General features: G+C 45.4%; 2 protein-coding genes across 3 annotated transcripts in view; one reads left to right on the top strand and one right to left on the bottom strand.

Annotated features, from left to right (window-relative positions):
- Positions 1 to 79: 79 nt before the first annotated feature.
- Positions 80 to 9,439, top strand: GDF7 (growth differentiation factor 7). The gene is given in 5 exon segments (XM_083828970.1): positions 80 to 350; positions 352 to 527; positions 3,071 to 3,145; positions 3,148 to 3,198; positions 3,201 to 9,439. Coding segments are annotated over 5 exon segments (1,263 nt in total). The 5' UTR covers positions 80 to 183; the 3' UTR covers positions 3,995 to 9,439.
- Positions 9,440 to 13,157: 3,718 nt separating this feature from the next.
- LDAH (lipid droplet associated hydrolase) overlaps positions 13,158 to 27,159 on the bottom strand; it is a 119,554-nt gene continuing 105,552 nt past the window's right edge. For both annotated transcript variants that reach the window (XM_083830551.1, XM_083830552.1), the window contains one exon: positions 13,158 to 16,403. In XM_083830551.1, coding sequence (XP_083686677.1) covers positions 16,212 to 16,403 — 192 coding nt within the window. In that variant the 3' untranslated portion in view covers positions 13,158 to 16,211. The remainder of the gene's footprint in view (positions 16,404 to 27,159) is intronic.

The following is a 27,159-nucleotide window of genomic DNA, read 5'->3' as shown; positions in this document are numbered from 1 at the left end:
CGGGCGGGGCCGCGCTGCCGGCAGGGGGCGCCGCGGGCGGGAGGCGACGGCGGCGGCGGCGGCGGCGGCGGCGAAGGCGGCGGCGGCGGCGGCGGCGGCGGCGCCGGGGCGAAGGACGATGCTCAAAAGGCGGCGGGGAGCGGCGGCGGCAGCAGCACCGCGCCGAGCGCCCCGGCCGCCGCCATGCGCCTCCCCGCCGCCGCCGCCGCCATCTGCCTCTGCCTCCTCGGAGCCTGCCGCCTCCGCCGGGGGCTGGAGGCAGCCGCCGTGCTCGGCCAGCCGGCGGCGTCCCCCCCGCGACCCTCGGCGGCCGCGCCTTCCTCCTCCTCCTCCTCCTCTTCCTCCTCCTCCTCCGTCCTCCTCCTCCTCCTCCTCCTCCTCCTCCTCCTCCTCCTCTCCTCCGCCGCGCAACGGCACCGTGGTGCCCCACCACTACATGGTGGCCCTCTACCAGCGCCTGGCCGCCCGCCGGGGTGCCGCCCGCCCCGCCGCCACGGTGACGGGCTTCGCGGAGCGGGGGCGCAGCGGTGAGAGCCCGGGGGGGGTGGCCCTGGGGGGCCGGGGTGTGTGTGTGTGGGGGGGGGGGGGGTGCGCGGCGGGATGGGGTTTGTAGGGGGGGGAAAGGGGGGGGAAGGGGGCTGTGCCGGGGGATGGGGAGCGGGGTGGGGGCTGCGCAATGGGATGGGGGTCGTTGGGGACCGGGGTGGGTCTCGTTGGGGACCGGGGTGGGGGCTGCGCAATGGGACAGGGCTCGGTTGGGACCGGGATGAGATCTCCGCAGTGGGACAGGGCTCGTTGGGGACCGGGCTGGGGGCTGCGCAATGGGACAGGGCTCGGTTGGGACCGGGATGGGGTCTGCGCAGTGGGATAGGGCTCGGTTGGGGACCGGGATGGGGGCTGCGCAATGGGACAGGGCTCGGTTGGGACCGGGATGGGGGCTGCGCAATGGGACAGGGCTCGGTTGGGACCGGGATGGGGGCTGCGCCATGGGACAGGGCTCGGTTGGGACCGGGGATGGGATCTCCGCAGTGGGACAGAGCTCGTTGGGGACCGGGCTGGGGGCTGCGCAATGGGATGAAGCTCGTTGGGGACCGGAGTGGGGGCTGCGCAGTGGGATGAGGCTCCTTGGGGACCGAGTGGGGTCTCCGCAGCTGGATGGTGATCCTTGGGGAGTGGGATGGGAGCTGCGCAATGGGATGAGGCTCCCTGGGGAGTGGGATGGGGTCTGTGCGGTAGGATGAGGCTCCTTGGGGAGCGGGATGGGAGCTGCGCAATGGGATAGGGCTCGTCGGGGACCGGGATGGGGTCTCCGCAGCGGGATGAGGCTCTCTGGGGAGTGGGACGGGGTCTCCGCGGTGGGACGGAGATCTTTTGGGAGCGGGGTCCCCCGTTTCGGGTACGGGGCTGTGCGCGGTGCGGGACGCCCCTTCCGCGGTGTGTTCATAGGGAACGGGGCCGTGCGCGGGGATCGGGCTCCGAAAAAGGCCGGGGGGGGGGGGGGGGGGGATGCAGGGGGTGGCGAACGGGGTCGTGGACGGGGTTGGGGCTGGGGGAGAGCGGGGACCGGCCCGGGGCGGGTAGGGATGCTCAGACGGCGAGGGTGGCGCCGGGGATACCGCTGGGGCTGCGTTGCGGGGTACGGAGGTTTTGGGGCCGGGACGGGGACGGAGTGCGGCTGCTCGGGGGGCTCTGCCTCGAGGTCCCTTTCCCCTTCTCCCCCTTTTTTCCCCCCCTTCACACCCCCAGATCTAACGCTAAGCATCGAACAGACACACAGGCGCGCTTAACGATGTATTTTTATATATGCCCGCGTGCCCATCGCATCCTCCCGACGAAGTTTTCATGGGAAAAAAAACAAAAAAACATTAAATCAGAGCCCCCCGATCGAAATACAATGAAAAGCCAAAGGGAAAAGCAGCCCCCGCCCCCCAATCCGGTGGGTGCCACTGGGGTGCGGAGCCCCCCCAGCCCCCTGCCCGCTGCGGGGCCGCATCCTGCTGGCGGTGTGGGCAGGGGGCTGGTGCTGGGAGCGGCCGGGGACCGAGCGGGGTCCGGGGGAAGGTGCTCCGGCGGGAGGGAGGGCAGTGCCCCGCGAGCTGCAGCGCAAAACGAAACCAGATGCACTCTTGAAAGGGATCTCCTTATCTGGCCTCGCAGGAGTTTTAGAGCTGCTTTAAAAGAAAATAATCATAATATAAATGACGGGGAGAAAAGTCTTTCCCACGAGGAGCACGGTGCGGGCTGTGGCGCGGGGGCATCGGGCTCTGCGGGCACAGGTTGGGGTAACCGCGGGGCTGAGGGCTCGGCAGCGGCGTTTGCTGCACGCCCTGGTCGGGTTAGAGAGGGGAAAACAAAACACCAAGCCTCCAGAACTCATTCATCTTCCCTCTGCCACCGCTTCTTCTTGTATTTTTTTTTTTTTAATTCACATCTAGTGTATTTAATCAGTACCAGAACTGCACGAGTCTATGTTCGGGCTTTGGACCCACCAAAAATAGTGACAAAAGCAGGCTGGGCTCACTTTCAGCTCCTGTGCCAGACACCGCGAAGCAGCATCCCCGACGGGCGCACCCTGCCTGCGAGGGAAAAGGAGATTTTTTTGCAGCATTTTCCTTGGCATGGCCGAGGGCGGGAGGGGGGGGACAAAAGGCAGGAGCACCCGGTGACAGCCTGCGCACTGGGGACTGCGCCGCGCGGTGTCGGAGGGGGCTTCCCGTGCCAAAACGGGTGCGGGGCGGCGATGTGCCCCGCAGCTGGGGGCACTGAAACGCTCAGGAGGAGGCAGAGGACACCTCGGGACACGGGGAGCCGCTTCCATTCCTCCCTCCCTCCCTCCTTCCCTCCCTCCCTCCCCGCCTTCTCCTCCCCGTTTTGTTCCCACCACCTCCAGGCAGGGTGACCCTGCTGGGACACACTGCCGCGTCCCTCCCCGCTGGGATGCTCAGCGTGCCTTCTCCCCCGTTCGCTCCTCGCGCCTCTGCAGCAAGAGCTTGGCTTCAGCTGGCTGGGTTTTTATATTCTTTTTCTTTTTTTTTTTTTTTTTCGGTTTGTGTGTTTTTATCTCTTCCAGATGCCTCCCTGTCCACCCCCGAGCAGCGGTACCTCTTCGACATCTCCAGCCTGCCCGAGGCAGAGGAGGTGACGGGGCGGAGCTGCGGGTCCTGCGCGCTCTCCCCGAAAACCGCAGCTTGGCCCTGTCCCCGAAGGCACCTTCCACCACCTCCTCCTCTCCACCTGCCCCAGCCGCGACGGCGAGGAGCCCCGGCTGCTGGACTCCAGGGCTGCAGACGTTTTGGACGCGGGCTCCTCCAGGTGGGAGGTGTTCGACGTCTGGGAAGCGCTGCGGGGCCGCAGGGAGAGGTCTCCGTCGGGCAAGCTGCTGTGCTTCCTGCTGAGGATCGTGTCGGATCAGTCGGGGCGGCTCCTGCCCCCCCGGCAGCTGGGCTTCAGCAAGCCCCGGCCGCAGCCCCACGAGCGAGCCCTGCTCGTGGCCTTCTCCCACACCCAGAGGAAGGAGAACCTCTTCAAGGAGATCCGGGATAAGATCAAGGCTCTGGGCAGCCCCCCGTTCCTGGAGCCCCCCGATCCCGGCCGGGAGGCGTACCCCAAGCGGAGGAAGAGGAGGACCGCCGCCGTCGCCGGCCGCGCCGGGGGCAGAGGCCACGGGAAGAAGGCCAAGACCCGCTGCAGCAGGAAGCCCCTGCACGTGAACTTCAAGGAGCTGGGCTGGGACGACTGGATCATCGCCCCCCTGGATTACGAGGCGTATCACTGCGAGGGGGTGTGCGACTTCCCCCTGCGCTCCCACCTGGAGCCCACCAACCACGCCATCATCCAGACCCTGATGAACTCCATGGACCCGGAGTCCACCCCCCCGAGCTGCTGCGTGCCCTCCAAGCTCAGCCCCATCAGCATCCTCTACATAGACTCCGGGAACAACGTGGTTTACAAGCAGTACGAGGACATGGTCGTGGAGACGTGCGGCTGCAGGTAGCAATTTCTGCAGCTCTCCCCCTCCCTGCCCCGCCTGGCAGCCCCATTTTATATATATAAATAGAAATATATATATATATAAAATATATATATATATATACATATGCATCCTGGTGTGTGCCTTCCCAAAAGACAAGCTAAGAGCCCCCTGCCCTCCCGGGGCTGCCCTGGCTGTGAGCCTGGGAGGGATGGGGAGACCCATCCCGCAGACAGCTTCTTTCTCAAAGTTTTGGGGTTTTCTGCCAAATTGCCTCGGCGGAGGAAGGTGGGAGGGACGGAGCGTCGATCAGCATCGCCCTCCGGCCGTGGCAGCGGGGTGCAGGGGCGGTGGGAGCTCTCTTTTCGGAGTGTAAAAGGACACACCTTCGGTGTATCTGGGGAGAAGCAAAGCCCCAGGTTCCCCAGGGAAGAGCCATTTAGCTTGGGTTCTTATTTTTCCAAATAATCTGGCTATAAAAAGGCCAGGCTCCACCCCACCTTCCTCTGGCACCAGTTTTACAGCGAGCTCCATCCCTCCCTGCCTCTCCCCCGTCCCCTGAGGGAGCCCGGATCCACCAAAAAAGAGACTTTTAACTCGCAAACAGCTGAGCTGGGTAGAGCAGGGTGCTCTGGGCTGTGCTAAGGGGACTGCAGCATTTCAGGAACTCTGGAGCTGAGCATAAATCATGCCTTCAAACCAGAGAACCTGGCATCGGCAAGGAGCTGTGGGAAGCCGTGAGGGCTCTGCTCTGCCTTGGTGGCTTTTGGTACCGAGCTTCGGCCTCGTGGCTACATTGGCATAGGTCAGGGATGGGTTTGTACAGGTTTTGCTTTGGATGGATAATTTGTTTTTTTGCTGGTGGTCAAGCTCTTGCCTTATAAATATCGGTGCTCACTGGCTACAGGAGTTTGCCTTGGGGGAGAAAAATCCCCGCTGAATTTTTTTTTTTCTTTTTTTTCCTGTCGAGCTCCTCGTCCTCCATCTCAGGGGCATCTCAAGGAGCGTGGCCGTGCCAGCAGCTTTTCTTGCTGCTGGTGTTTCTGTTTTGTTTTTTCCCACCGTGGTCACCCCGCGTGGTGAGGAGGGGCCGGGGAGGGCTGGCAGGTCTCACGCCGGGCTCAGCGTTAGCGCCAGCAGAAATCACAGCAGGAGGAGGCTGGCACCACGGTGTGCACAGAGTCACCGAGCTTCCCCGTACCACATTTTTCAATCCCTGTTGGTTTTCTCACTGCTGAAACTTCATTTTTTTTTTTAATTTTTCATGTTTTTGTTTCTTTTACTCCCTCTCCTTTCCTCCAAATATTTGCGTTGGAGGTTTTTGGGCAGTTCAAAACCAGGCAAGCTATATATACGTATACACATATATGCACATATATACACACAGCTCCTGGCAGCCCTGCGGGCTGGTGGCTGCTGTGAGCCTCAGCCCCCTGCCTGCGGGACAGGGAGCCGTGTCCGAGGGCACATCAGCACCCTTGGGAGAGAAGTTGTGGCTCGTTTGCTGAAGGTTCACAGCCTGCATCACTGAAATAAATGAGAAGAGGGAGTTTCTGGGGAGAGTGCAGAGTGCTGGCGACGATGCTGTCTGTGGTTTCACCCATGCAGGAATCAATCACCTCTCTCTAAATCGGGCACGTTGTTTTTTGGTGAAGATCTCTACATTGGGATAGGTAAGGCTAGGTCCTGCTGGGGGCTTACTCTCAAGGGGGAAAGTCATCGAAACCATCCAGTAAAATTGCATTTCTGATCAGTCGCCTCCTGCCTGAGCTGATTTTCGAGCACATGTAAGCATTATAAATAGGAGACGAGAGGCTGAGCGTGGACAAAGGTGAATTCAGTAGGCTCGGGGTGATTTGAATGGAGAATTATAGGTTCCCAATCTGCAGTATTTATACAACCTTTCCAGGAAAAAAAAAAAAAAGACAACAACCAATTCCATGCAGAATATATTCTGCTGGAGGATTTGTCTGACCTCCAGCACCAATTTTAACTGAAGGCTATAATTACAGTGAAGCTAGAAATATCAGGCATTTGTAAAGAACAGTAAAGAACAGTGTGTGTTCAGTGGGCTCCACCACTTGCATGGGGTGGTGATGGCTTAGGAGCAGGGAAAGTTGCAGAGTGACCCAAAAACGATTTGAAAGCACTGAGCTGGGATTTGGGGAAGTGTGCGTGGTCGGACCAAGCCTGGTGCATGTGCCTTGCCTTAGGCTCGTTGAGGTCTATAAAACCAGAGCCTGTGCTTAAGCCTGGTGGGGTCCCAAAGCAGGGACAGGCAGAAGCTAGATGTTTTGTGCCCAGTTTAACTGCCTGAGTGCCCACGGTGACTTCTGGCCCAAAAAGGTTTCCCAGGAAATGCTGATTTTTGCCATTTTCCTTTTCCATTTTTAAAAAAATGAGTAATTGCTTTTTAATTCTCTTAAAATAACACCCCCACACTTTTTGCATCCTGCTTCAAACCAGATGTAGAAGGGAGATGAATATCCTCTGGCACAGCAATGGATGTTCGTAGCTTTGCCCTGGCATTGCTGCATCGATGCCAGCAGCCGTGCTTCTGGTCAGCAATGGCAGATGGAGCAACCATGTCCTCCTTGGCTGTTTGCTGATGCTTGGCATACCCATGAGGAAAAGACTGGCAATGTACCACTTTACGTAAAGAGCAGACCCCAAGCCTGCCTTCTGCTCAAACCTGAGTGCCAGCCAGTTCTGCGTGCGTTTGCACCATCTGGATTTTAACTCACATCTTGACTGCACAGCTCTCGCTGCTGGGGAAAGCTGGGAAGGTCTGCGGTGATTTATTGGTCACACTCCCTTTGCAAAGCAAGCAGCCACTTCTCCCGTTGGCAGTTTTAGGCCCCTATCCCACAAACCTTGAAGTGTTTTTTTAGTGGTGGTCACCTTGCTGGCTCCCACGTAACCGCAGGCACGTGGGGGAGAGTTTTTCTGCCCCTCCTGTCTTCAAACTGATCTCTGGTAAGAGTGAGGTGTTGTACCAGCTGGTGCATCTAACACGCTGAGTTTTGTTATAAGTTGGTTTATGTCTTCCATGCCAAAACCATCTGCCCTTACTCTTTTAAGGCTCTTTATTCATAACACAGTGCATTGCTGTGTACATGGAAATGCAAAGCTCTCTCTGAAAGTCAGTTATGCTATATCAGCAAGTGTCCTGGACCTTTAAAACAAACAAACAAACAAACAAAAAACAACCAAAATTTGGAACTCTTGCTGGTAGAAAACGCTAACCAAGGACCCCACCCTACATCTTGAAGGATATTTTACAGCCTTGCACCTCAGGACACATGTAGGTCCTGCTTTCCCTTCTGCTGGTACTGGTGTCAGAGCAGTCCTCCTGAGTTGGCTGTACTGGAGAGGAGCCTGGTTTATGCCATGGCGGGGGAAGCACAAGAGGCTGATGCACCCATGCTTAACTTTAGGATGAGTTGAGTAGAGCAGGAAGCATTAGGCAGCAAAGCATTTTCAAGTACGTTACTATTAAACGTCCTAAACCAAAGCTTGATCTATTCCCAGAAATGGCCCCACACCAAACCCGGCCATATTTCAGCAGGTTTTGCTCTTCTTTTATTTTCTTTTTTTTCCCCAATTTTTTCTGTCATCGCCACTCTAGCATTGAATCTGATATTTTGTGAGCTCATTTTTCAGTTTTGATACTTGTGTTCATATTTTGGGTTTTCAGAATGGGGAGCACAGGGTTGGGGAGTGGAGAAAGTGAGGACGGGAAGGCTGAGGGAGCTGCAGGCACCATCTGTGGCCACAAGCATGGGCCTGCAGGGCCACAGGTCTGGTGGGGTCGAAGGTGGTGGGAGGAGAGGACTTTTTCATGATGAGTCAGACGTTCAGGTGCTTTTCCCAATGGAAACTTTCCACTTTGCTGTGTTATGAACCTTCAGTGGTGTCACCCAGGTCTCCACTAGTGGAGGATTAACAAGAACAAGACACTGGGTAAGGCCCGGCCTCACTGAGTGCTGTGACGCCGGCTTTGGTCTCAGTCTTGGGAGAGATGGCAGCATTCTCCATGGTGTTCCTCCATGAAGAAGTTTTTTCTGCTTCCTCAACCCTGCCTAGAAGAACAGAGAGGAGGGGAGCAGAGAGGAGGCTGAGCCTAGGGCTGCCTTGCTCCCTGCTGGTCCCTAGGCCGAGGGCTCGCACCCGTAGTGCTGGCAGCAGCGGGGCATTAAAGGACTTCCACAGGGCAGGACGAGGAATGGTTGCTCGTGGAGACACCAGGCCTTAGTCACTGAGGAGGTGCTGAAGTGCCGTGGTTGCTTTGGCTGTGGTCAGCTGAGACTGGGGCACTTTCCCTGGGCAGCGAGGGGGTGACCACGCTGGTTACATTCATCCCACGTGAGCACGTTAACCTGTGGGATGTAAGTCGTGCCCCAAAAGAAAGGCCTGAGTTTCTGAAGCGCTGTGCCTCTGAAAATCAAGCTCTTAAACCTTAGCTGTGGGGTTTGATCCAGCCTTGACCCCTGAAGTCACTGGCCCCGCGTTACGCTCCTGCTCCTTGCTGGCAAAGCTGGTGAAGGCGCTGCTCCCAAGAACTGAAGGCACTTCTGTGCAGGGAGGACCTGCTCTGTTCTCGGTGCTCCCCAGCTTAGATGCAGCCCGGGGTAATGCCAGTCATGCTTGTGTATCCAGTTTGCCGAATTACCACATAGCCTATCAGTGCCTGTTCTTTTTCTGAAGTCGGGTCAAGACTATCTGGAGCTCTTTTGACAAAACGAGCCTCTCTGCTGGTCAGTCATGGTTTTATTTATGTCTTCTTTCCTTTGAATAGAAAGGAAAATATCAATAAATGAAAAAGGACTCAAGTTCCCAATAGCCGTATCTCTAGTAGTTAATTTTTTGAAGCAATACTTGTATCCCTGTGTGTGCCTCTAAACTATCCATGTATTTGTTCAGCTTTTCCAGGTTTGAGTGTGTGAAATATCTCTAAAGAAGATAGTTCTGTAAGTGATGGTGTAAATGCATTGTTTGTATGTATTCTAAAATTTAAATAGATTGTACATATTGGATTGTAAATGAACTGTAAACAGCAATCTATATTTTCTTGAATATATTATATAGCAGTATATATTTGTTAAATAAGTATTCTTCTATACTCTTCAATAACCTTTTTAATATTTTGTACAGATAAGTTTATTAAATATTTTATTGATAAATAGATTCCTGCAAGAGTTTTTCTTTTGTTGACTTGTGCCTGTGTATCAAAACCAAATGGCTCATTTTAGAGCATCCTTCATAAGTCATACTGACTTCCTGGGCTACCTAGGTTATAAAAAACAAATACAAAAAAGCCATTCATTTTACACTGCCTTCCCTGGCAAGCTCAGGTATTTTTCAAGGGAAAAAGTGGAAGAACAGTGAGCGTTTGCAATGGATTTGTCATCCAAAGGTACATCCCTTTTCTTCCCTGTGCTTCTGAATACAGTTCTGCCTTGACCTGTAGCTACCCAGCTCCGGCCACTCAGCCAAGCAGGGTGCTCACCATTGACTTGAATGGGAAGCTTTAGAGGCTCAGAAACAAAAAATTGAAGGGGTAATATGACAACTGGGGGAAATCCCTCATGCTCACATCATGCTTGTGACCACGCAAAGCTTTCCTGATGGGTTTGACTTGAGCACAAGACTTTGCCTCTGCAGGAGCCTGACATCCAGAAGTCACTGCAAAGGGAGCCCAAGGCATTGGCCTTCCTAAGGAGGGGTGGGACGAGCCCGGTCTGTTTGCATCTGGTAAAAATATCCCATTAGGAAATGAGGAAGAAATTTTGGATTTCAAAACTTGGTAAATGAAAATATACTTGGAAAAATATAGCGGGGAATTCTTTTCCCCCAGATCAGGCCTAGTAGTTTCATTCCTGTTAGGTATCACTCGTACACATGGTACATATCCTAGTATTCTAGCGATTAGACTGTATATTACTATTACTTTTTTATTTTTTATTACATATTGATTTTAATACTGGTTTTTATTTTTTTCTCATTCTCCTAATTCCCTTCCTCACTCTTTCAAAGCCTTTTATTTTTTATTTTTAATAGCTTAATAAAGCACACTGGGTCATGAAACCCTTTCGCATTCTTAGATGAGAACTTTAAAAGTTATGGGGCATCCAGAAGGCAGGGAATCTGTAAGATTAGGTTGTCTTTATATGAAGCACATTCTAGGTGGGGCTTCAAATAGCTATATGACCTTTTTCTGATCTGCTTTCACTAGGATTGCATAGTTGAAATAAGAGAAGTTTCAGGCTGAGTGAGCTGCTGTAGCATGGTTCCTGCAATGGTCATCACCAAAGTGACTTGGGGACAGCAGATGAATGTGGTAGGGTTAAGACTGCCTCCAATACAACAATACTGCCTCCACCACACACAATATTGTGAACATGCAGATGTGGAGTAAGGCATATTTGGAAGCATGGAAGAGGCCTTCAAGGCATTGGGTATGTGTTTCAGCCACAACAGAGCAACCTCACTTTCTAAAAATCAGGAGAAACAACATGGAGAACTGATGATGGGGGGTTGCCTTAAGGACTTCAATATTAATTCTCACAACACTGGTATTTTCTAGTCTGTCCCTTCATCTTAAGCACACACAAACACATGGTTCATCTGGAGACGTGCATGGTGATTTCTTCTCCCAGGGCACTTGAGGTGACATACCAAAAACGAGCCATCTGTCGGGCACCCTCACATACTCATTTACAGTTAGATTGGCTGTAAATGTACATGTAGCACAAGTTCTCTGGTTAGGCGTGTGGGGGAAGACAGGTTACCACAGTGTCTGCCTGCTGCATGTGCAGTTTTACAGGAAAGTATTATCTTAAGTTATTTTCAACAAAATTTGTAAGGGTGGGACCAAATGACTATTCACAGGAATCTAGTCATGTCTTCAACAAAATCTAATAGGACGTCAGACTCTTCATGTGGTTTACAAAATAAACTACTTAATCTTCAGATATATTCTGAAAACCAAGCATTGCCATGGTCAATCCGTATCTGAGAGAAATCAGAGGCACAGCAGAGACAGATAAGATGTCCAGGGACACTTCTACACATAGTGGAAGACGGTGCTAAATGAGGACATAGTCTGACTTGGGCATCTAGTGACTTAACCCTAAAGCAATTGTCCTTATTTAGTAATAACTAAATAGATAGATAGATAGAAAGGTAGGTAGGTAGGTGGATAGATAGATAGATAGATAAATAAGTTGGTGCCTGCCAGGACCTCAAGAGGGAGATCTGGTACCCCTGTATTTAGATCAGATAGATTAGATAAATTTAGACCAGAGAGGGAATCTAGGCATTTTTTGGGGTGGAGCACTGCTTTATGAACTAGGGGTAAACAGGGTGAGCCAGGCCTACTTTTACTATTACATAGGCATGCTCTTGTTACTTTGAAAACCTAAATCCTCGTTATCATGAAGTGCTAATTCTGCAAGAATCCTGCTGTTGGAATGTCCTATTTTGATGCAAACCAGTAGGGATATGAAGATAAAAGAAAGCTCCTGTCTTACAGTTAATGCCATGTTTTCTGTCATACTGAAGGTCTTCATGGCCCTAGTCTCAGTCAATTGAGCACATGGGTCTCTCTAAGCTTGTGTGTAATCCTATTGACTTCACCGAGGCTGTAGCTATTGCTGTGCAGTCCCTTTCATTCTGGATGCTTAAAGAGAGTTTTTGTGGGCGTGAAAATAAAGGTTCCTTCTTAATAAACACTGATCACTTGCAGTATCCCATGCATGGTGAAAGCAGATGATGTTAACATGTCAAAACATTTGAATATAAATAAAATGTTTTTCCTTTTTTGAACAAGTCAGGTTGGAACAGTGGGATTCTTAAATTTTAAGGGCGTCTGTGAGGGAAAACGAGTAGTTCTGACATTGGGAAAGCCTGTTTTTTCCCCGATTCCAAGCCATCTGGTCTTCATACACGTGGATTTCTCTTAATAAATGAAGCACAGCATTTTAGAGGTGGGGCTGGGTGGGTGCTTCAAGTGAGTTTGAGCAAGATGCTCATAAACAGGGAAAATGAGGAGCAGTCCCCCATTGCCTTTTTCATTGTGAATTGCTTCAAGTGGGATGGCAAAAAATCTCCTCCAAGTAACTGGCTGGCAAGCACTGCTCTGCAGAATGAGTCAGATGTCTTAACATTCTGTATTTTATTAGCTACTGCAAACTGGTAAAAAACCGCAACACAACTGCTTTCCTGCAAGCACGTTCCTGCAATATGTGGAATGGAAAAACCTACTCCATTTACTATCAGCTTAAGGAGTTGAAAACAGCCTCTAATTAAATGTCTCCTTGCCTGTGCCATCTGAGCATGCGTGTTACCCTGTTTCATAACTTCTGCGTGATGCTACAATCGCTTCTGGCAGCTGGATTGTACTGTTACTGCTACCATCTTTTGCTTGTAATAAACCCCATCAGCTGTTGCAGAAATCCATGCTTGTATATTGTTCCTGGTCACTCATAAAAGCTCTCAGGATTCTTACTCTGTAAAAGTGCCAGAGAAGAGAACACTTGCCTGGAAGTGATGAGCCTCAGAAACTTACTGCAGTTGGGAGTCTGACTGTGACCTGTGACACAGAATAAAATGGGTCTCCTGGGTCTTGCGAGTTTACCCAAATCCGGTAATATTTTGAGTAACGTGATTAATAATAACATTGAACATCTTGTTTAAAGTCTTTGTTGGCAATTCGCTAGACCAAAGAAAGAGATGGGGAGTGGATGCACATATAAACCCGTTTTCCATAAAATCAATACGTAAATGACCTCAAGTGCAGAGAAGAGTTCATCTGTTGTGGCTCATGTATGCAACCTGTCTCCTGTGAGTCAAGAAACTGATGTTTAGCTTGGAGTCCAGCTCCAAATTCTTCACCATAAACACGGGGAAAGCACTCACCAAGCTTCCTGAACCCTTTCTAGCCTGCACACTATAGTTCATTCAAAGCAGCTAATACTCAGCTGGAGGGAACAAGAGGAAACACTGATTATTTTGGAGTGGCTCTGGATAAAAATGCTTAAACTTGTCAGGTGCCTACCACCCACCAATGTCCCCTGAGGTTAGATGTCTAAACTGCCTGTGAAATTTGTTTTTTGGCAAGTATTTTTGTAAATTCTGCATGCATGAAATAATGAACTAGGATCGAACAAGTTATTGAAGACTCAAATTACATTTTACAACAAATGTCTTTATTTTTGTTATTGGATTTGTGTACTTTGTCATAAAAGGTATTGATCTAGCAAAACACGAACATGAGTCAAAGTCATTGTAGCTAGCAGGTTTACTCACGTGGTGACTGACAATTAAGCACAAGTGTGAATGACAAAGATTAGATGCTACCTCATACAGTCAATGCATTCGTGATAGGCTTCCCAAGAACTCTAAAATAGTCTAAAATAGGCAAAATTACACTGTGTTTTTATGGTGAGTTGGCACATTTGGACCATAAGCACTTTTGACACTCTTTGCCTGGGGTCCTGGCGAACACCACTGGCTTCAGAAGAGCTGGATTCTCATTGTGTGAGATCCGCTGCTCTTAGGAAATACGGCTGTGAAAAGTAGACCCATGCTTTTATGCAATGAGTAGAGTAGTGAATTTTCAGATCTTAGCCTTACGGTAAGAGCTTCAAGGAGGAAGGACGCAATTGAATCACTATGGTTTCCATAATCTTAGAGAAAATTCATTTAAGAAAATCGTAAGGCATTATCCTGCAGTAATCTCAGTTTAGGTCTTAATGCAGTCAGTAGGATTTATAACAACAGGTTAGCATTCGTATAAAAGGAATACACAAGTCAAGTACAAGTATTGCTAAATTAATTTCTCATACAAAGTATACGAATAATGCACTGTAAACAACTGCCTCTCATAGGTGCTTCAGTTTCCAGGCTTTAATAGCTGCTTGTCATCTTTGGTTAATGCAAGATTTTTTCTGCTCCCAGAAGATCCACCACAACTGCTCAACGTTTACAAGCTGATTCCTTGCTCAATTACGTGATTCCGTATAAAGAACAAACGTTTTGTCTAACCATATCAATGCATAGACCAAAACAACCAGGTGAACTGTATTCTCTATGTCGCTAACATACACACACGTGCATATGTGTGTGTATAAATACAGATATATATACATACACACACACATATGCAGACACGCACACCCTCATTCTGCCACAGGGAGCACCTAGGCCAACAGATGCGTTTAGCATCTGCCACGAGGACTTTCAACAGGACTCCATGCCAACATCTGGGGGCTGGTTGAACACGGACAGACACACAGACATGCACAACTGTGGATTTCCAAGGTGAGCACAAGAAGTGTTTTGATCATTGCTGACTACGGCCCTGTAGGAAGGTCAGTTCCAGGGCTCTCCAATGACCAGAATCAGTTGCACTGGCACGGACCCTTCGCTTTGAGCACACCTGGCTCCTCCCCATGCTGTTGTGACAGGGGTCTCAACATTTCTGCCTCAAGCATCAGCATCTGTTTCATTTTGTGGCAGTGTAATCTGAAAAGCCAGCGGATGTCTCAAAAGACAAAGCAGTTCACATGATGCAAAAAAGGTCACTTAAATCCACCATCTGGCTGCAGGTTTGAAAACTGGTTTAATATATCCAGAAACTAAATTGCACAAATTGCTTTAAATATTAGTGAAAGAGTTAAGTGGGATCTAGAGAGAAGTGGAAGGTGTGTATATAGTCGTGTAAGGTAAGTATGGAGCTGATCATTCAGTATTCCTTCATCACAGAAAACGTTCTCCAGCACCATTCTCAGTAGTACCACATTAATACGCTAATGAATCTTGTAAGTTAGATACCTAACGCATCATCTAAATTCATTTGTTTGCTAGAGCAGGACTTCCCGTGACTATATGCTGTAGTGTTCTATTTATTTATTTATAAACCTCCCTATGGACTCCACAGGGAGTCTATTTCACAGGTTCACAGCTAGAAAGCTTTTCCTGATTACACTTGGCTCTGTTCCCCTTACTCACATTGTTTTCATTTCTCGCTTTAGGTTGTAATTTCTTGTATTATCACAAGTGGTAGGACATTTTTTTTTTCTATCTGTAAAGGAGAGGGATGAAAAAATGTAAGACACAGTGCACTTATCAGTAATGTGCTACAGCCAGGACTGCGTTCTAAATACTAACACTTCATGCACTTCCATGGGTGCAATCACAGCAGAATGGCAGTTTTCTCACGGTGGACTTCCCTAATTTGTGGCTTAGCAGAAAATGCCGTACGTCAGTCCTTAGAGCAAAGAACTGAAATTCAGGCAAGCATCAAAACTGGTTTAATTCGTTAAAGCTGATAAGCAAACACTGTTCCCAGGGACTTCATTAGAAGAATGATAGCTCAGAGAGCTTGGGCACTTACAGGTAGTTATATATGGATTTTGCAATCAACTTCACCTTGTAATACTGGCTCTTCTGGCCAGGGTCCTTTACCCTCTCTACAGTCAATTGAAAAAATGAAACAAGGGCTTCAAATATGTTCCCTAGCTGAGCAGCCTCACCTACCTTATGTTATGCTTAATACTTTGTGGAGTCTTGGGAGCACTCTAAACCCCTTCTGGTACTTGGAGGACCTCATCTTCACCTCATCTTCACAGCTCCCCTGTACAAAGCCTGAACTTGGCCTGACCTTGGACTGTCCACCAGCCCCACCAGACCTGAAGGAGATGTTAGGGGCCTTGGGCAGTTCTGGTGTCCATTACTCATGTGCCAGGGCTGCACAGACAGATCAGTCAGGTGGAGAGGGCCCAGGCTTTTCACAGTACGCCAGGACTGATTGCCACAGGGGGATTTTTATCCATACAGAGTAGCCTGATATTTCTTTCTAAATCAGACCAACTGGGCTGCCCCAAATACGGCCTTGACAGCTCCTCAGCAAGAAATTGAAGTGGTAGTAACACAAGTACACTTGTAGTCAGTTAATCTAGTATCAGTGTTGTCTAGGGTGCTAGAAGACAATAAATATTCCACACTTTTCCAAGTCCTGCAGAGCTCTGAAGACACAGGATGAAGGTACATCACCATTAAATCGAGAAAACTATACTTTGGACCAGCCAGCCTCTCTTTAACTTTCTCTAAAACATCTCAGTAGAAAACAAGCCATAATCTATAATAAACAAACAAAAAATAGGACAGACTCTCTCACAAAAAATCACACGTTCACAAAATAATTGTATTGTTTTCTTGTTGATCATTGAATCAGTGCTTATAATTTGGTCAGATCATCCCGTAACCAGTCTGTAATCATGGCAGCCATCTCCTTGCTGGCATCCAGCACAAAGGCGTGGCGGAGGCCTTTCTCACAAAGTCGAATGTCCCCGTCTGGAAAATCCATTTTGATCTCATCGTAGTAGTTCTGTGGACACCAGCTGTCTCCAGTTCCATAGTAAAAAATCAGCTAGAAATCAAAGCATATCAAATCATTAATTTGAAAAGTTACCGATGAACCAAGCAATATCCATGAAAAGAACACTGGATTATTTAGAAATAAGGGATGCTTCATGACCCAGCACATACCATGACAAATAGCAAATTGGTAGTTTGGGGTTATTTCCAAGTCTGCAATTACAAGGAAATCAATTAAATACTCTGTAACTTTGCTTCCTCATCTGTAAAACTGTGGCTTATCTCTGGGCTTATCTCTGAAAACAGAGGTCAGCTGACAAAAGTCCAGGTGTCTTAAGAGATTTATTATTGTGGATCAAAACATCTGGTTGTCCATGGCATCCACCCCTATACAGGTAAGCTGTTATGTTTTCACTAGCTACTAGCTATGTTTTTTATAATAGCTTTCTAGTTTTTTACTCAAATAACAAAATGGAGACTATGTCCTAGCTAAGTCCGCTAAGCACTATGTTTTTTTTGTTTGTTTTTGGTTCTTGTTTTATTTTCTGGTTATAAAGTATGAGAAAGCAGGAGGTTCCTCCACGTTTATGAGTGACTTTTTCTTATTGGCATCTTTTAGATGTGGTTTCAAAGCACCTGCCTGGTTGGGGGTGAAGGAACATCTATTTTCCTAGCCTTGGTGTTAGATGTAAACTAGAGGTGAATCGTTCAGTCATGCCATTATAATAATTATCATAGAATCATAGAATGGTGTGGACTGGAAGGAACCTCTAAAGATCATCTGGGTTATTCTCAAAAGCAAAACATTTTTTGCTTGGAGAATTTTATCCTTCTGAAGTGCAGCGCATGTAGAGCACAAGCACCTCCTCAAGATCAATGAGCAATTTTTAGATTGTAATGTGGAAGTAAAATTCTACCAAAGACCATTTTCTTTTGAACTTACCCTAATAACTTTGGTCACAGACATACATGAAGTCAGTGCTACTGGGACCACCCAAACACAGAAGTCAAAAATACCAGGTTAATGTCACATTCAATAAAATGACTTCTCTCTTTCTTAGAAACACTGTCTGTATTTCTTTCCCAAGTAGTCATTTTCCCCTGTGTTCACCTTTCTATGCTATAGCTATGTTTTTCATTTCCATAAAGTAATTCAAGGGAGAGTGGTTCTTTAGGAGACAGTAAAAACCTATGGACTTAAAACTATACAGGAACAAGATTAATTATGAGGTTTCTTTATACTAAAATGTTTGAATACAGGTATGAGAAGGATGTTGATTGCTCAACATATCACACACAGAGCTCGGCCTAATTCCATTATTCTCATTTGTTTCATATGTCATTTCTGTACTTCAGTGAGTAACTGAGCAATGCTTACATAATTTAGGTGACAAACATTTTCCTTTAATCGCAAAAATCTTCAATTCCATCATTTTTGTAGCCATGTGAAATATAACTAAGTGCACCCTACTGGCCCACTGGGGTAAAGGTGGGCTAAGAGCCCAGACTGCATTTCACAAAATGTTACAAGTTTTCGTCTTACTTGCTTTTCTCTTATTGAAGCTTACCCAAATCTTGGACATTACTGACTGTTGACTGTATCCAAAATACAATACCTCGGTTACATAGACACTAACCCCAGTTATACTTCCAAGCATATGTGCATAGAACATAAACCATGTTAACAAACATTATTAATTTTGTCACTAAGTAATTGCTGGGAACAAGGTATGTTTTTTGCTTTAGCAGAAATTTTCCTTTGATCTTGCCTTCAGCAGTGACTATTCATAAATCACAGTAAGTCACATCAGCAAAAATTCTCCAAAAAGCCAGTTGAAAATGGCCAAATGCATTCAAATCTTCTGAAAACCAAACATCTGACCAAATTATGTTTGATCCTGGGCTCCGTTACCAACAGATACAAAAATAATGATTATGAAACTGATAAGAAAAGAAATGCAGCAATTTCAGTTTAATGGAGTACTCCTTGAAATCATTAGGTATTTTGATGGAGTAGTCCTAAAGTCCTAGAGTCTCATCACATGATTATTTAGAAAAAAAAGATGAAATGTCATTTACACTTACAAAGGTGGATAAAGTACTTGGCTTAGTCCGCATGAACTGTGAAATGGGCTATTCTCCAGGTAGGGTTGTAAACTTGAGAACTCACAGATTTGGAAATGACTAAACAAAAGATTTATGTGCATTCTTAGCCCACCTCTGGTATACTTGCATTACAGTTTAATCCTTCACTGCATGATCCAAAGGATCCTTGACTCATTCAATCCACTGACAGGATGACAGTCAGTTGATGAGCTGCTATTTGATAGTATTTTTCTTTTTATATTCTGTGTGTGGCCTCAGGATTTATTTACTACATATTTCATGGTTTACAGACAGAATTTATTTTCTTATGTGCATTCCTCTGGCACACACCACTAGAGTATATGCATGCTCACATTTATTAATTTATTTCTGCAACACCTTAGTGGCCATTTTTATCTCCATTTTGCAGATGGGGAGCACAGAGATTCATGTCAAATTACATCAGTTTGAATGTGCAGTCTGAAACATCTAGGAGCTGGTTTTCCTCTGTGCATAGCATTACCCTTTCAACCAAAACTAAATCAAAGTATGCTTTTCAGGACCACACCCACTGAGCTCCAGTCACTAATGGGCATTCAGTCCACGGGAACAGGCAACTGTTGGTTAAAGTAATAACCCTCTGAACCACCTACATTGAGAACATCAGGTCCTCACCACCTACTATTTTGCTTTGCAAATTCTCCTCTGTTGTGCTGCTCCTGATTTTAAGGCAAACATAGCCAAAGGCACCTGAACAGGAACAGTAAGACTTCAGAAATTTAGGTTCCACTCCAAGCAGAAAAGACCAGTATGTTTACCAACTACATGCCTTGCCCAGTCTTTTGTCCAGTCTTTCCAAGTACAACTTCTTCTATCTTGTCCCATCCAACCCTTCTGGTTTCAGGACTGCTCTACCATCTTCAGCGCATTGTTTTAGCTCTATCCTCCTTACCCAGTCATTTTCAATTTCTACTACTTCTGCTTTTTATTCTAGTCCCAATTTCTTGCCCTGCAAATCCAAATTACAGTCTTCTGGTCTCTTCATACCATTCAGAGTCTTAATTTCTCCCCAAGCAATTCTCCACATTTTTTTTTTCAGTCTAGAACCTCTATTCCCAGCTCTACCCCTCAAACTTCTCTCCAACCACCAGTTGTTCCCTAGTGTCAGGACTGGGTTCAGTTCAACATAGAAACATTTAAATGCATACAACTGTTTTGTGGTGTTTACATGTGTACTAGGTATCAATTTCGCACTACAGTCTGTTAAGATTTACTCAATATTAAGTCATTGGTGTGTAGAAAGCTATTCAGCTGGAACAGCAGGTGTCTACTGTGAAGTGGGTGAAATAGCACTTCGGGAAGGGCAGAACTCAGCTGCCTGAGTGTAGGTACCTGCTGCCTTTGTGAGATGCTCTAGATACGAAGGGTTCTGCATGAGACTGACAGGCATGACATCGATTTTACAGGAAACCCACAAACTGCTGGAAAAGCAGCTGGAGGCCACATGGATATATTCTACAGTGCCCCAAATTAAAGCAGATGTCTGTGTTTAAGGCAGCCAAATTCCACCTTGACTTCTTCTGTAGATCTCTATTGACTCTAATGGGGTCATCTGCACCTCTACTGCCTACTGCACCTCTAGATTACCTACCAGTAAACTCATAAAGCATGACTCAGATGCACATACATAAACATTTCATGCAACTTAAGACAGATATGTTAGAGTAGCCCATTTGGCCTCCACTGTAGCTACAGAAAGCTCCTGTATATCTTATGTCAGTCTTGCACGGGTAGCTTGAATCCACTATCTCATACAGCATTAGAAGCCTACCTTTGATGGAACAAACGGAGCCTTTGATTTCATCCTGCCTCCCCCTCCTTATTTCTATTTACCTCTCGCTCACTAGTTCCCTACATGCTGGCTCAGCCCATATCTCCTCTGAGTGGAATGAATAGCTTCCTTCTCCAAGCCAAGAATTTTTATCATAAGCAAACAATGTATTTTTTTTCCCTCAGCCTCATAGACCTTGTAGAACCTTTTGGACTGAAGCAAAAAATGAAATCAAGGCAGGATAGCCACTCGTGTCATAAATGGAATGAAAGTTAGGGCATGTCATAAGCAGCTAAGAACACTCTTACAACAGGTAGTGCTGGGGAGCTTTATTTGATGCTGTAGTTATTTTGTCTGCTTATTTTGTGTGCAAATGTCGGTGTGTGCATTCTGTCTGTCTGTGCGAGCATGCCTGCAAATCTAAAACTTAAACATACATGTTTTTTAGTTAGAAATTGCCAACAGAATACAGAATTGTTTTCCAAATGGTTCCCTACTAATGGATTATTCTATAAAATCTAAAAGCAGGATTGTAATTAAGGTGGAAATTTTCAGTGATACAGAATGCGGCAAAGAGGCTATGGAAGTCAACAGTGCTTAAATGTCATTTGTGGCACTGGGGGTCTCCCTCTGAATGGTAAAATGTCCCTGTTCTTTGCCTATACCATATACATCCACAAAACAGATGTTAGGATGTTACTTATTTTCCTAATATATTAAGGGATATTTATTTTAAACGTATTTAAACAAAAGCATCCAGAATCTTCATCTTCAATTTTACACCAGTAGTTTTGCTACTGCAGCACATGGGCAGACATAATTAATGAACCATGTGTAACCAGAGGCACATGGAATCTTCATTAACAGTAGGAAACACTGGCGTGCAGTATATGATTTGCATGGATCTGTAAAGTACATATTTTCCTGTGGACTGTGCATGGCTGTAAAGACGTCCTGAGTCAGCACAACCACTGTACCAGCAATGAAAAACTGCTGCCAACCTAAGCATTCAAAAATGGTGAGTCAGGCCCCCAAAATAATGAGACTAGCTTAAAAATAATCAGATTTACAAAACAATAAAGAGAAGGTTCTTTCTATTTTCTTCTGTGCTTGAAGTTTTCAATATTTGCACTTTTTAACTTTTCTGCCATTGCGGTGAGATTATTTTTTATTCTTTCGCAATACTGAATGTTGAGACTTCCAGGTATTCCAGATTCAGCAGTTACCAGTGAACACAACAAAGCCTTTATATGATCCTTGATGCAACACCCTGTTTGCTATGAGTGCCTAGAACATTTACTCTTTCAGGATCTGACTATGGGGGCAGAGTAAAGGGGATGCGGGTTATCATTGCCATTACAACAGTGTGTTTAAAACAGTTACGCCATTTCCAAGTTTCAATAGATTTAAAATATCAATGTTCTCCTAAGCTGCTTTACAATTATATTGCTAAGAACTGTTTTCAGTCTTAGCTTCTGTAAAATAAAACACAAGTCAGAATATGGCTCTGTCAGCTTGTGTACCATGTAATATGGTATGTGTATTCAGACACTGCACAATGACGGCAGCTGCTAAGTAAACATCAGAAGAATCTGAGATTCGTATCAACAGGATGTTTACATTTTAAAGAGTTTCTAAGAAAATAATAAAGATTTCCTGCAGTTGACTCCATTGGCACTTGTTTTAGTAAGTATGACCGTTCACAGAAGTATAAATTACAGAGAGATTTCTTTTATGCCTCTTCTGTGGCCATCATAGGTCAACACTGAAAAACAAATCAAAAAAGTTAAAAAATATTAATTGAGTTTCCTCTATCTCTCTGGAATTCGGTACACATTATAACAACTTTAGGATCTTATTACTTGGGCAGGCACCACTCCAGCTGATGGCAAAGAGCGAAGGACTGGTCTCTGTGGATATAAACTGACGGCACATGTGCACTGGCAAGCAGGATTGGACTGGTGTCCTTGCTGAAATCCTTGTGTCAGATACATTAACTTTTATCAGTGTTACTCCCACGTACATTCACTGAATGAGACAGCAACTTCTCTCTTGGTGACATCTCTCCACGATAACCAGTGAATAGTTTCATTTACTCTTGGATGAAAACTAGTTTAAAAGGCATTAGCCCAGAATTAATTTTAGCTTCAATCATGGTTTATAAAAAATGGCTTAGCTTCTCTGGATTTGCGAAAGTGCCTTCACCTTATCCTGCCAAAAGAATAGTATAAACGACATGGGAACATACTGATTTGGGACATGATTTTTTTTTTTTTTTGACTTGCTTTATTTGTGCTTTGGCTCTACTAATCAGTTTCTGGGAAGGATTCAAAGAGCTGGCATTGCCTTAGAAAGCCCTAAAAGCTCTGGGATCTGGTTCTCCGAGACACCACCTCTTTCCCCTCGTGATCCTGCCATGGTTGAGATCAGCCAGTTTGATAGCAAGGTCTGTGGAACTTGCTTCTAGGCTTGTTTTACCAGAACTGGGATTCCTCAACTTTCTACTTTCTAAGTGCCGACTAGAGGGAATGGCCTCAAGTTGTGCCAGGGGAGGTTCAGGTTAAAAATTAGGGGCCATTTCTTCTCAGAAAGAGCAGTCAGGCATTGGGACGGATTGCCCAGGGAGGTGGTGGTGTCACCGTCCCTGGGGGTGTTCAAGGAGAGGTTGGACGTGGTGCTTAGGGACATGGTTTAGTGGGTGATGTTGGTGGTAGGGGTTGGATCAGATGATCCTGGAGGTCTTTTCCAACCTTTATGATTCTTTAATTCTGTGATGGACCATTCCAACAAGAGGCAGTTGGCAATCTGGGGTACATAATGCTATTTTTACACACTAACCTGTAGGGGTTGTAGCAAAGGTGTAATGGGTAGTTGAAGTATTTGTGGTGATTTTATTTAACATAAAGAACATGACCAGTTTTGCTAAATCAACATAAATAATAAACAAAAACAGCTTCCCTCTCTGGAAAAGGAGTGGAAAAATATTTTGCTTTCAGTGAAATTAAGATGCAAAGCCACACAGGCAGGTGGAGTGGCTACTCTGCACGTGATCCACGATGTGTTACTCCTCTCCCCGGTGTCACACACGGTGTTCTACCAAACGGACAGAGCAGAGGCTCCCTGCTTTCACGCCTTTGTCAGTGATAACTGGAAATTCAATAAACCAAGGAAGGAGAAAGGGCTTCTCTCTACCTTTGCTGCAGTTTGGCCACCTACATAACTTCATTTAGCAATGTTCCTGGCATGTACATCTAAGAGATCAGGCAAGCCACTTCTACTCTCTCAAACTCAGTGCAAAGTAAAATGTGCTTTTAAAAAGGATGCATAGGCTTTACCAACAAACCAGGGTGATTAATTTATTTATATTATGTTACTTTTAAAGACTTAGAAACCTTTCAAGGGTATATATTTAGATGTGTCAGCAACATGAATATTTCACAAGTCTGTATAACTATGAAAATAAAAACAGACCTGAAACCACTCTTTAAGCGATAATATTACTGGGCCAGATTCCTCCAACCTTATTTACTGCAAATATTATTTCCCTCTGAAAAGCATCCCGATGCTGCCTACGTTCAGGGGAACTTACCTCAGGTGATGCAGTTAGATCTCTGTTGAAACAACAGGATCGGCGATGGGCTGTAAATGACTTTTTTTTTCTCTTCTGTGCAATGAGTTCTGCAGCAGAGCAAGGGAAGGTAAGCACCTCCCTCACATCCTCACATTTAAGGGTTTGTAATGGCTAAAGGGTGATTTCTTAAGTATTCTTCAAAAGACTAGGGAAATATTGCTGTCTTTGCCTGTTTTATGAAGCACACACCTTATACCATCCTCAGTCCTGGAAGTCCACGTCACCGCCTCCTTATTGGAATGCCACATGGCATGAAAGATGCTAACAGGAGCTCAGCTATAGGAAACTTGAAATATCACAGTAAAGTAGACTGTAGCCCACCGAACTTTTTGAATGCTCACTGGGATCCTTTTCAATTGAGGAGGGAAAGTGCTGCTCCCTGATTAGGCATTCTGGGTGCTTCAAAGAGAAGGTTGTTTTTGTAGTTAAATGACACAGGCACCAAAATCCCCAAGCACTTGTGTAACTTCCCTAACTTCAACTCTGCACCTCCAGGGAGTGCAGGCCAAAAAGGATGTGAGACCAGCCAAAAAAGAGGTGTTCTTGGCTCAGAAGAGCACTTTGCACCTATTGAAAAAGAGCGTTTGGAAGGTTTTTCACAAATGTAGGCAAGCAACTCACTCAAGCTGTGGGCAGGCAAAATATTTGTAGTATTCTTTTAACCACTTATCTTCAGATCATGGTTCTCGCACCAGGAATAATTACTAACCCCCTGTATGTGTCTACAGAGAACCAAACAAAAACACTGGGCAACATCAAAACAGCTGCTTCAGGGGTCAAAATAGTTCTTGGTTGCTTTTTTTTTTTTTTTTTAAATATACATAAAGGTAGTTTTTTAAAAGAATAATGTAGCACTTCACATTTCTGTGGAAAGGAAATATTTCATTTTTTACTATATTTAATCTAAATTTCCATGTCTCAGTATCAGTTCAGTTGATGCTTTTGGATAACACCTTTTCTATGGTATTACTGGTGCGATATAAACTTGTATTACTTTAAATTCTAAATTCACCATTGAAAGAAGCAGAAAATGGTAAACACATACTTCATTCCTTTAATTTTTTCAAAATGGAATTTCTTCACCACCTAAACATCTACAGGCTATAAGCCTGTTATTAGCCACCCACAACACAAACTTCCTCAATGTGAGTGAAAATAGATTCATGTGTCCTTAAACTTCCAATATCTATTTTCCAGCTTGATTAAAAAACATTCTTCTCAGGCAGCAGATTTTTTTCATCTTTGTAATGTTACTTCAGATGTTTCCTGTCTTTTTCCTTACACAATCAATGTATCTGCTGCACCAAATCACTGGTGAAAATAAACTGAAGAAGCAGATAAACCTTTTTTAGGTTTAATATGCTACTCAGAAGAATCGTGATTTTCTGTTACTGGAAGAGATGGTTTATTGTCTTAAGAAATTATGAACTGCTACAGAAAGATCACTGCCAAACTGATTCATGACTTGGTGAAGTCTGTCAGAGCTTTTCCATTGATTTAGATGGGCTTTGGAGCAGATCCTACTCTTAAAAGTTGAGCTACTGTGTATTACACAGAGAGTAATGAATAAAATATATCACAATAAGTATAAAAACCAAAGGGATGATTTTATTTACAAAATTTCCACTGCAACCCCCCTAGTTTTACCCTTTAATGCAATCTCTTTTTGATTACAACAGGATTACAAAATCCAAAAAAAGAGTCTATAAAGCTAAGTCTTAAAATAAAACAATGAATGTGGCATGATGCAGACTTAAGTATTGTAGGGAGCTCTTATGTGGAGATATCATTGTCCATGACAAGCATGCTGGTTGAATGCCCAACATAGTCATTTTCCATTTCTCTTTTAAATTTTTATCCTATATGTAAAACCTCTGTGATGCTCAGTGCTGATATATTTTTTATGAATACTGAATTACACCCACTTCCTTTTGTGCAAGAATTACAATAAACTTCCTCTAGTACAGTAGTATCTTTGCCTCCAGTTTCTGTTAGGAAAGGGAGTTGGTGTTATTACAGTGAAAGTATGTAGCTCAGCTGGCTTAGACACAATCAGCTAATGATAATTAACCATCATAGCTGAGCAAATCTTACATCAGTATCCCCTACCTTATTTGTTTGGATTTTGTGATTTATCACAAGTCTTTGTGTTATTGCAATAAGAAGCCTACATTCATGTACTGCTTGATCCAGATATAACTTTACAGCCCATATTTTAAATGCTCTGTCACATATTATTTTGTCAGAAGATAGGTTCCATTCTCTTCATACAATTCCATTGCTATTTCATGTGCATAACGTCTGTCTTCAGAAGATTATAAGTAAAATACCTCAAATAACTGTCCCCCAAATATTCCAGCTCCTGTTCTTTTAACATAAATCTGAGCAATAAGCATTGTTAGAATCTGGGGCCTAAGATAAAATTTCTCCTGGTCCCTTACTAGTAATAATTATAGTTAAACCTGGACATGGAAAGATTGGAATAATTTACTGTCTCTTCTTCTTTCTTCTTCAGATCACAGAATGCAAATATGATCCAGAAATAACTTTTCTATTCCGCAGCAGCTGGCAAAGTCAGGTGTTAATATTGGCTTTTAGCATATGATCACAGTGACCACTAAACAGTATAAATTTTTTGAAGTGACAGCTTGCCAGTTCTATAGCAACTTGGACTATAGTTCCTGTTTTTATAAACTTCCAACCTTTATAAGTTAAGCCCATTTTTTATTGTCAATACACTTCAAATTTAACATAATGCCAGCTATAAAAATTTTCCTTAATTCTTACATTCCCAGAAATTACTAGGAGAATGAAAAAAGAGAAGCATTTAGCTTCATTTTTAGACTTGCTTTTTCTTTGGTTTGCAAGCTGCTTCTAAGCTCGCTTCAGCTTTTTGTTTTCTTGAGTATGTTTCCCACTTTAAAAGTATGAGGACATAGAAGAATCAATAAAAGAAAGTTAACACAGGTCTAAAAAAGCTCCTGTGTGCCAAGGCTGTGCTTAGACTGAGAGAGTCAACAACAGCACAGATGAAGCAGACTAAGACACCTGCAAACTCTTACTGTTGGCTATGGGCCTTCTTTCAGCACAAGAAATAAGCATATTCGTAATCTGGAGCATCTGAGTGGACCTTCTGAAGTCACTGGTGCTACAGCTAATTGTCAGCTCTATCATCCTCATCCAACCAAGCTTTTACGCTTAAGCATGTGTTTGTGATTAAAATTTCCAAAAGCACTCCAAGTCCTGACCCTGGAAACTCTT

Source organism: Anser anser, assembly GCF_964211835.1.
Source record: "Anser anser genome assembly, chromosome: 3".
NCBI classification, from domain to species: Eukaryota; Metazoa; Chordata; class Aves; order Anseriformes; family Anatidae; genus Anser; species Anser anser.
Note: the sequence above shows the minus strand (reverse complement) of the source record. Positions and strands in the feature narration are given on the sequence as shown.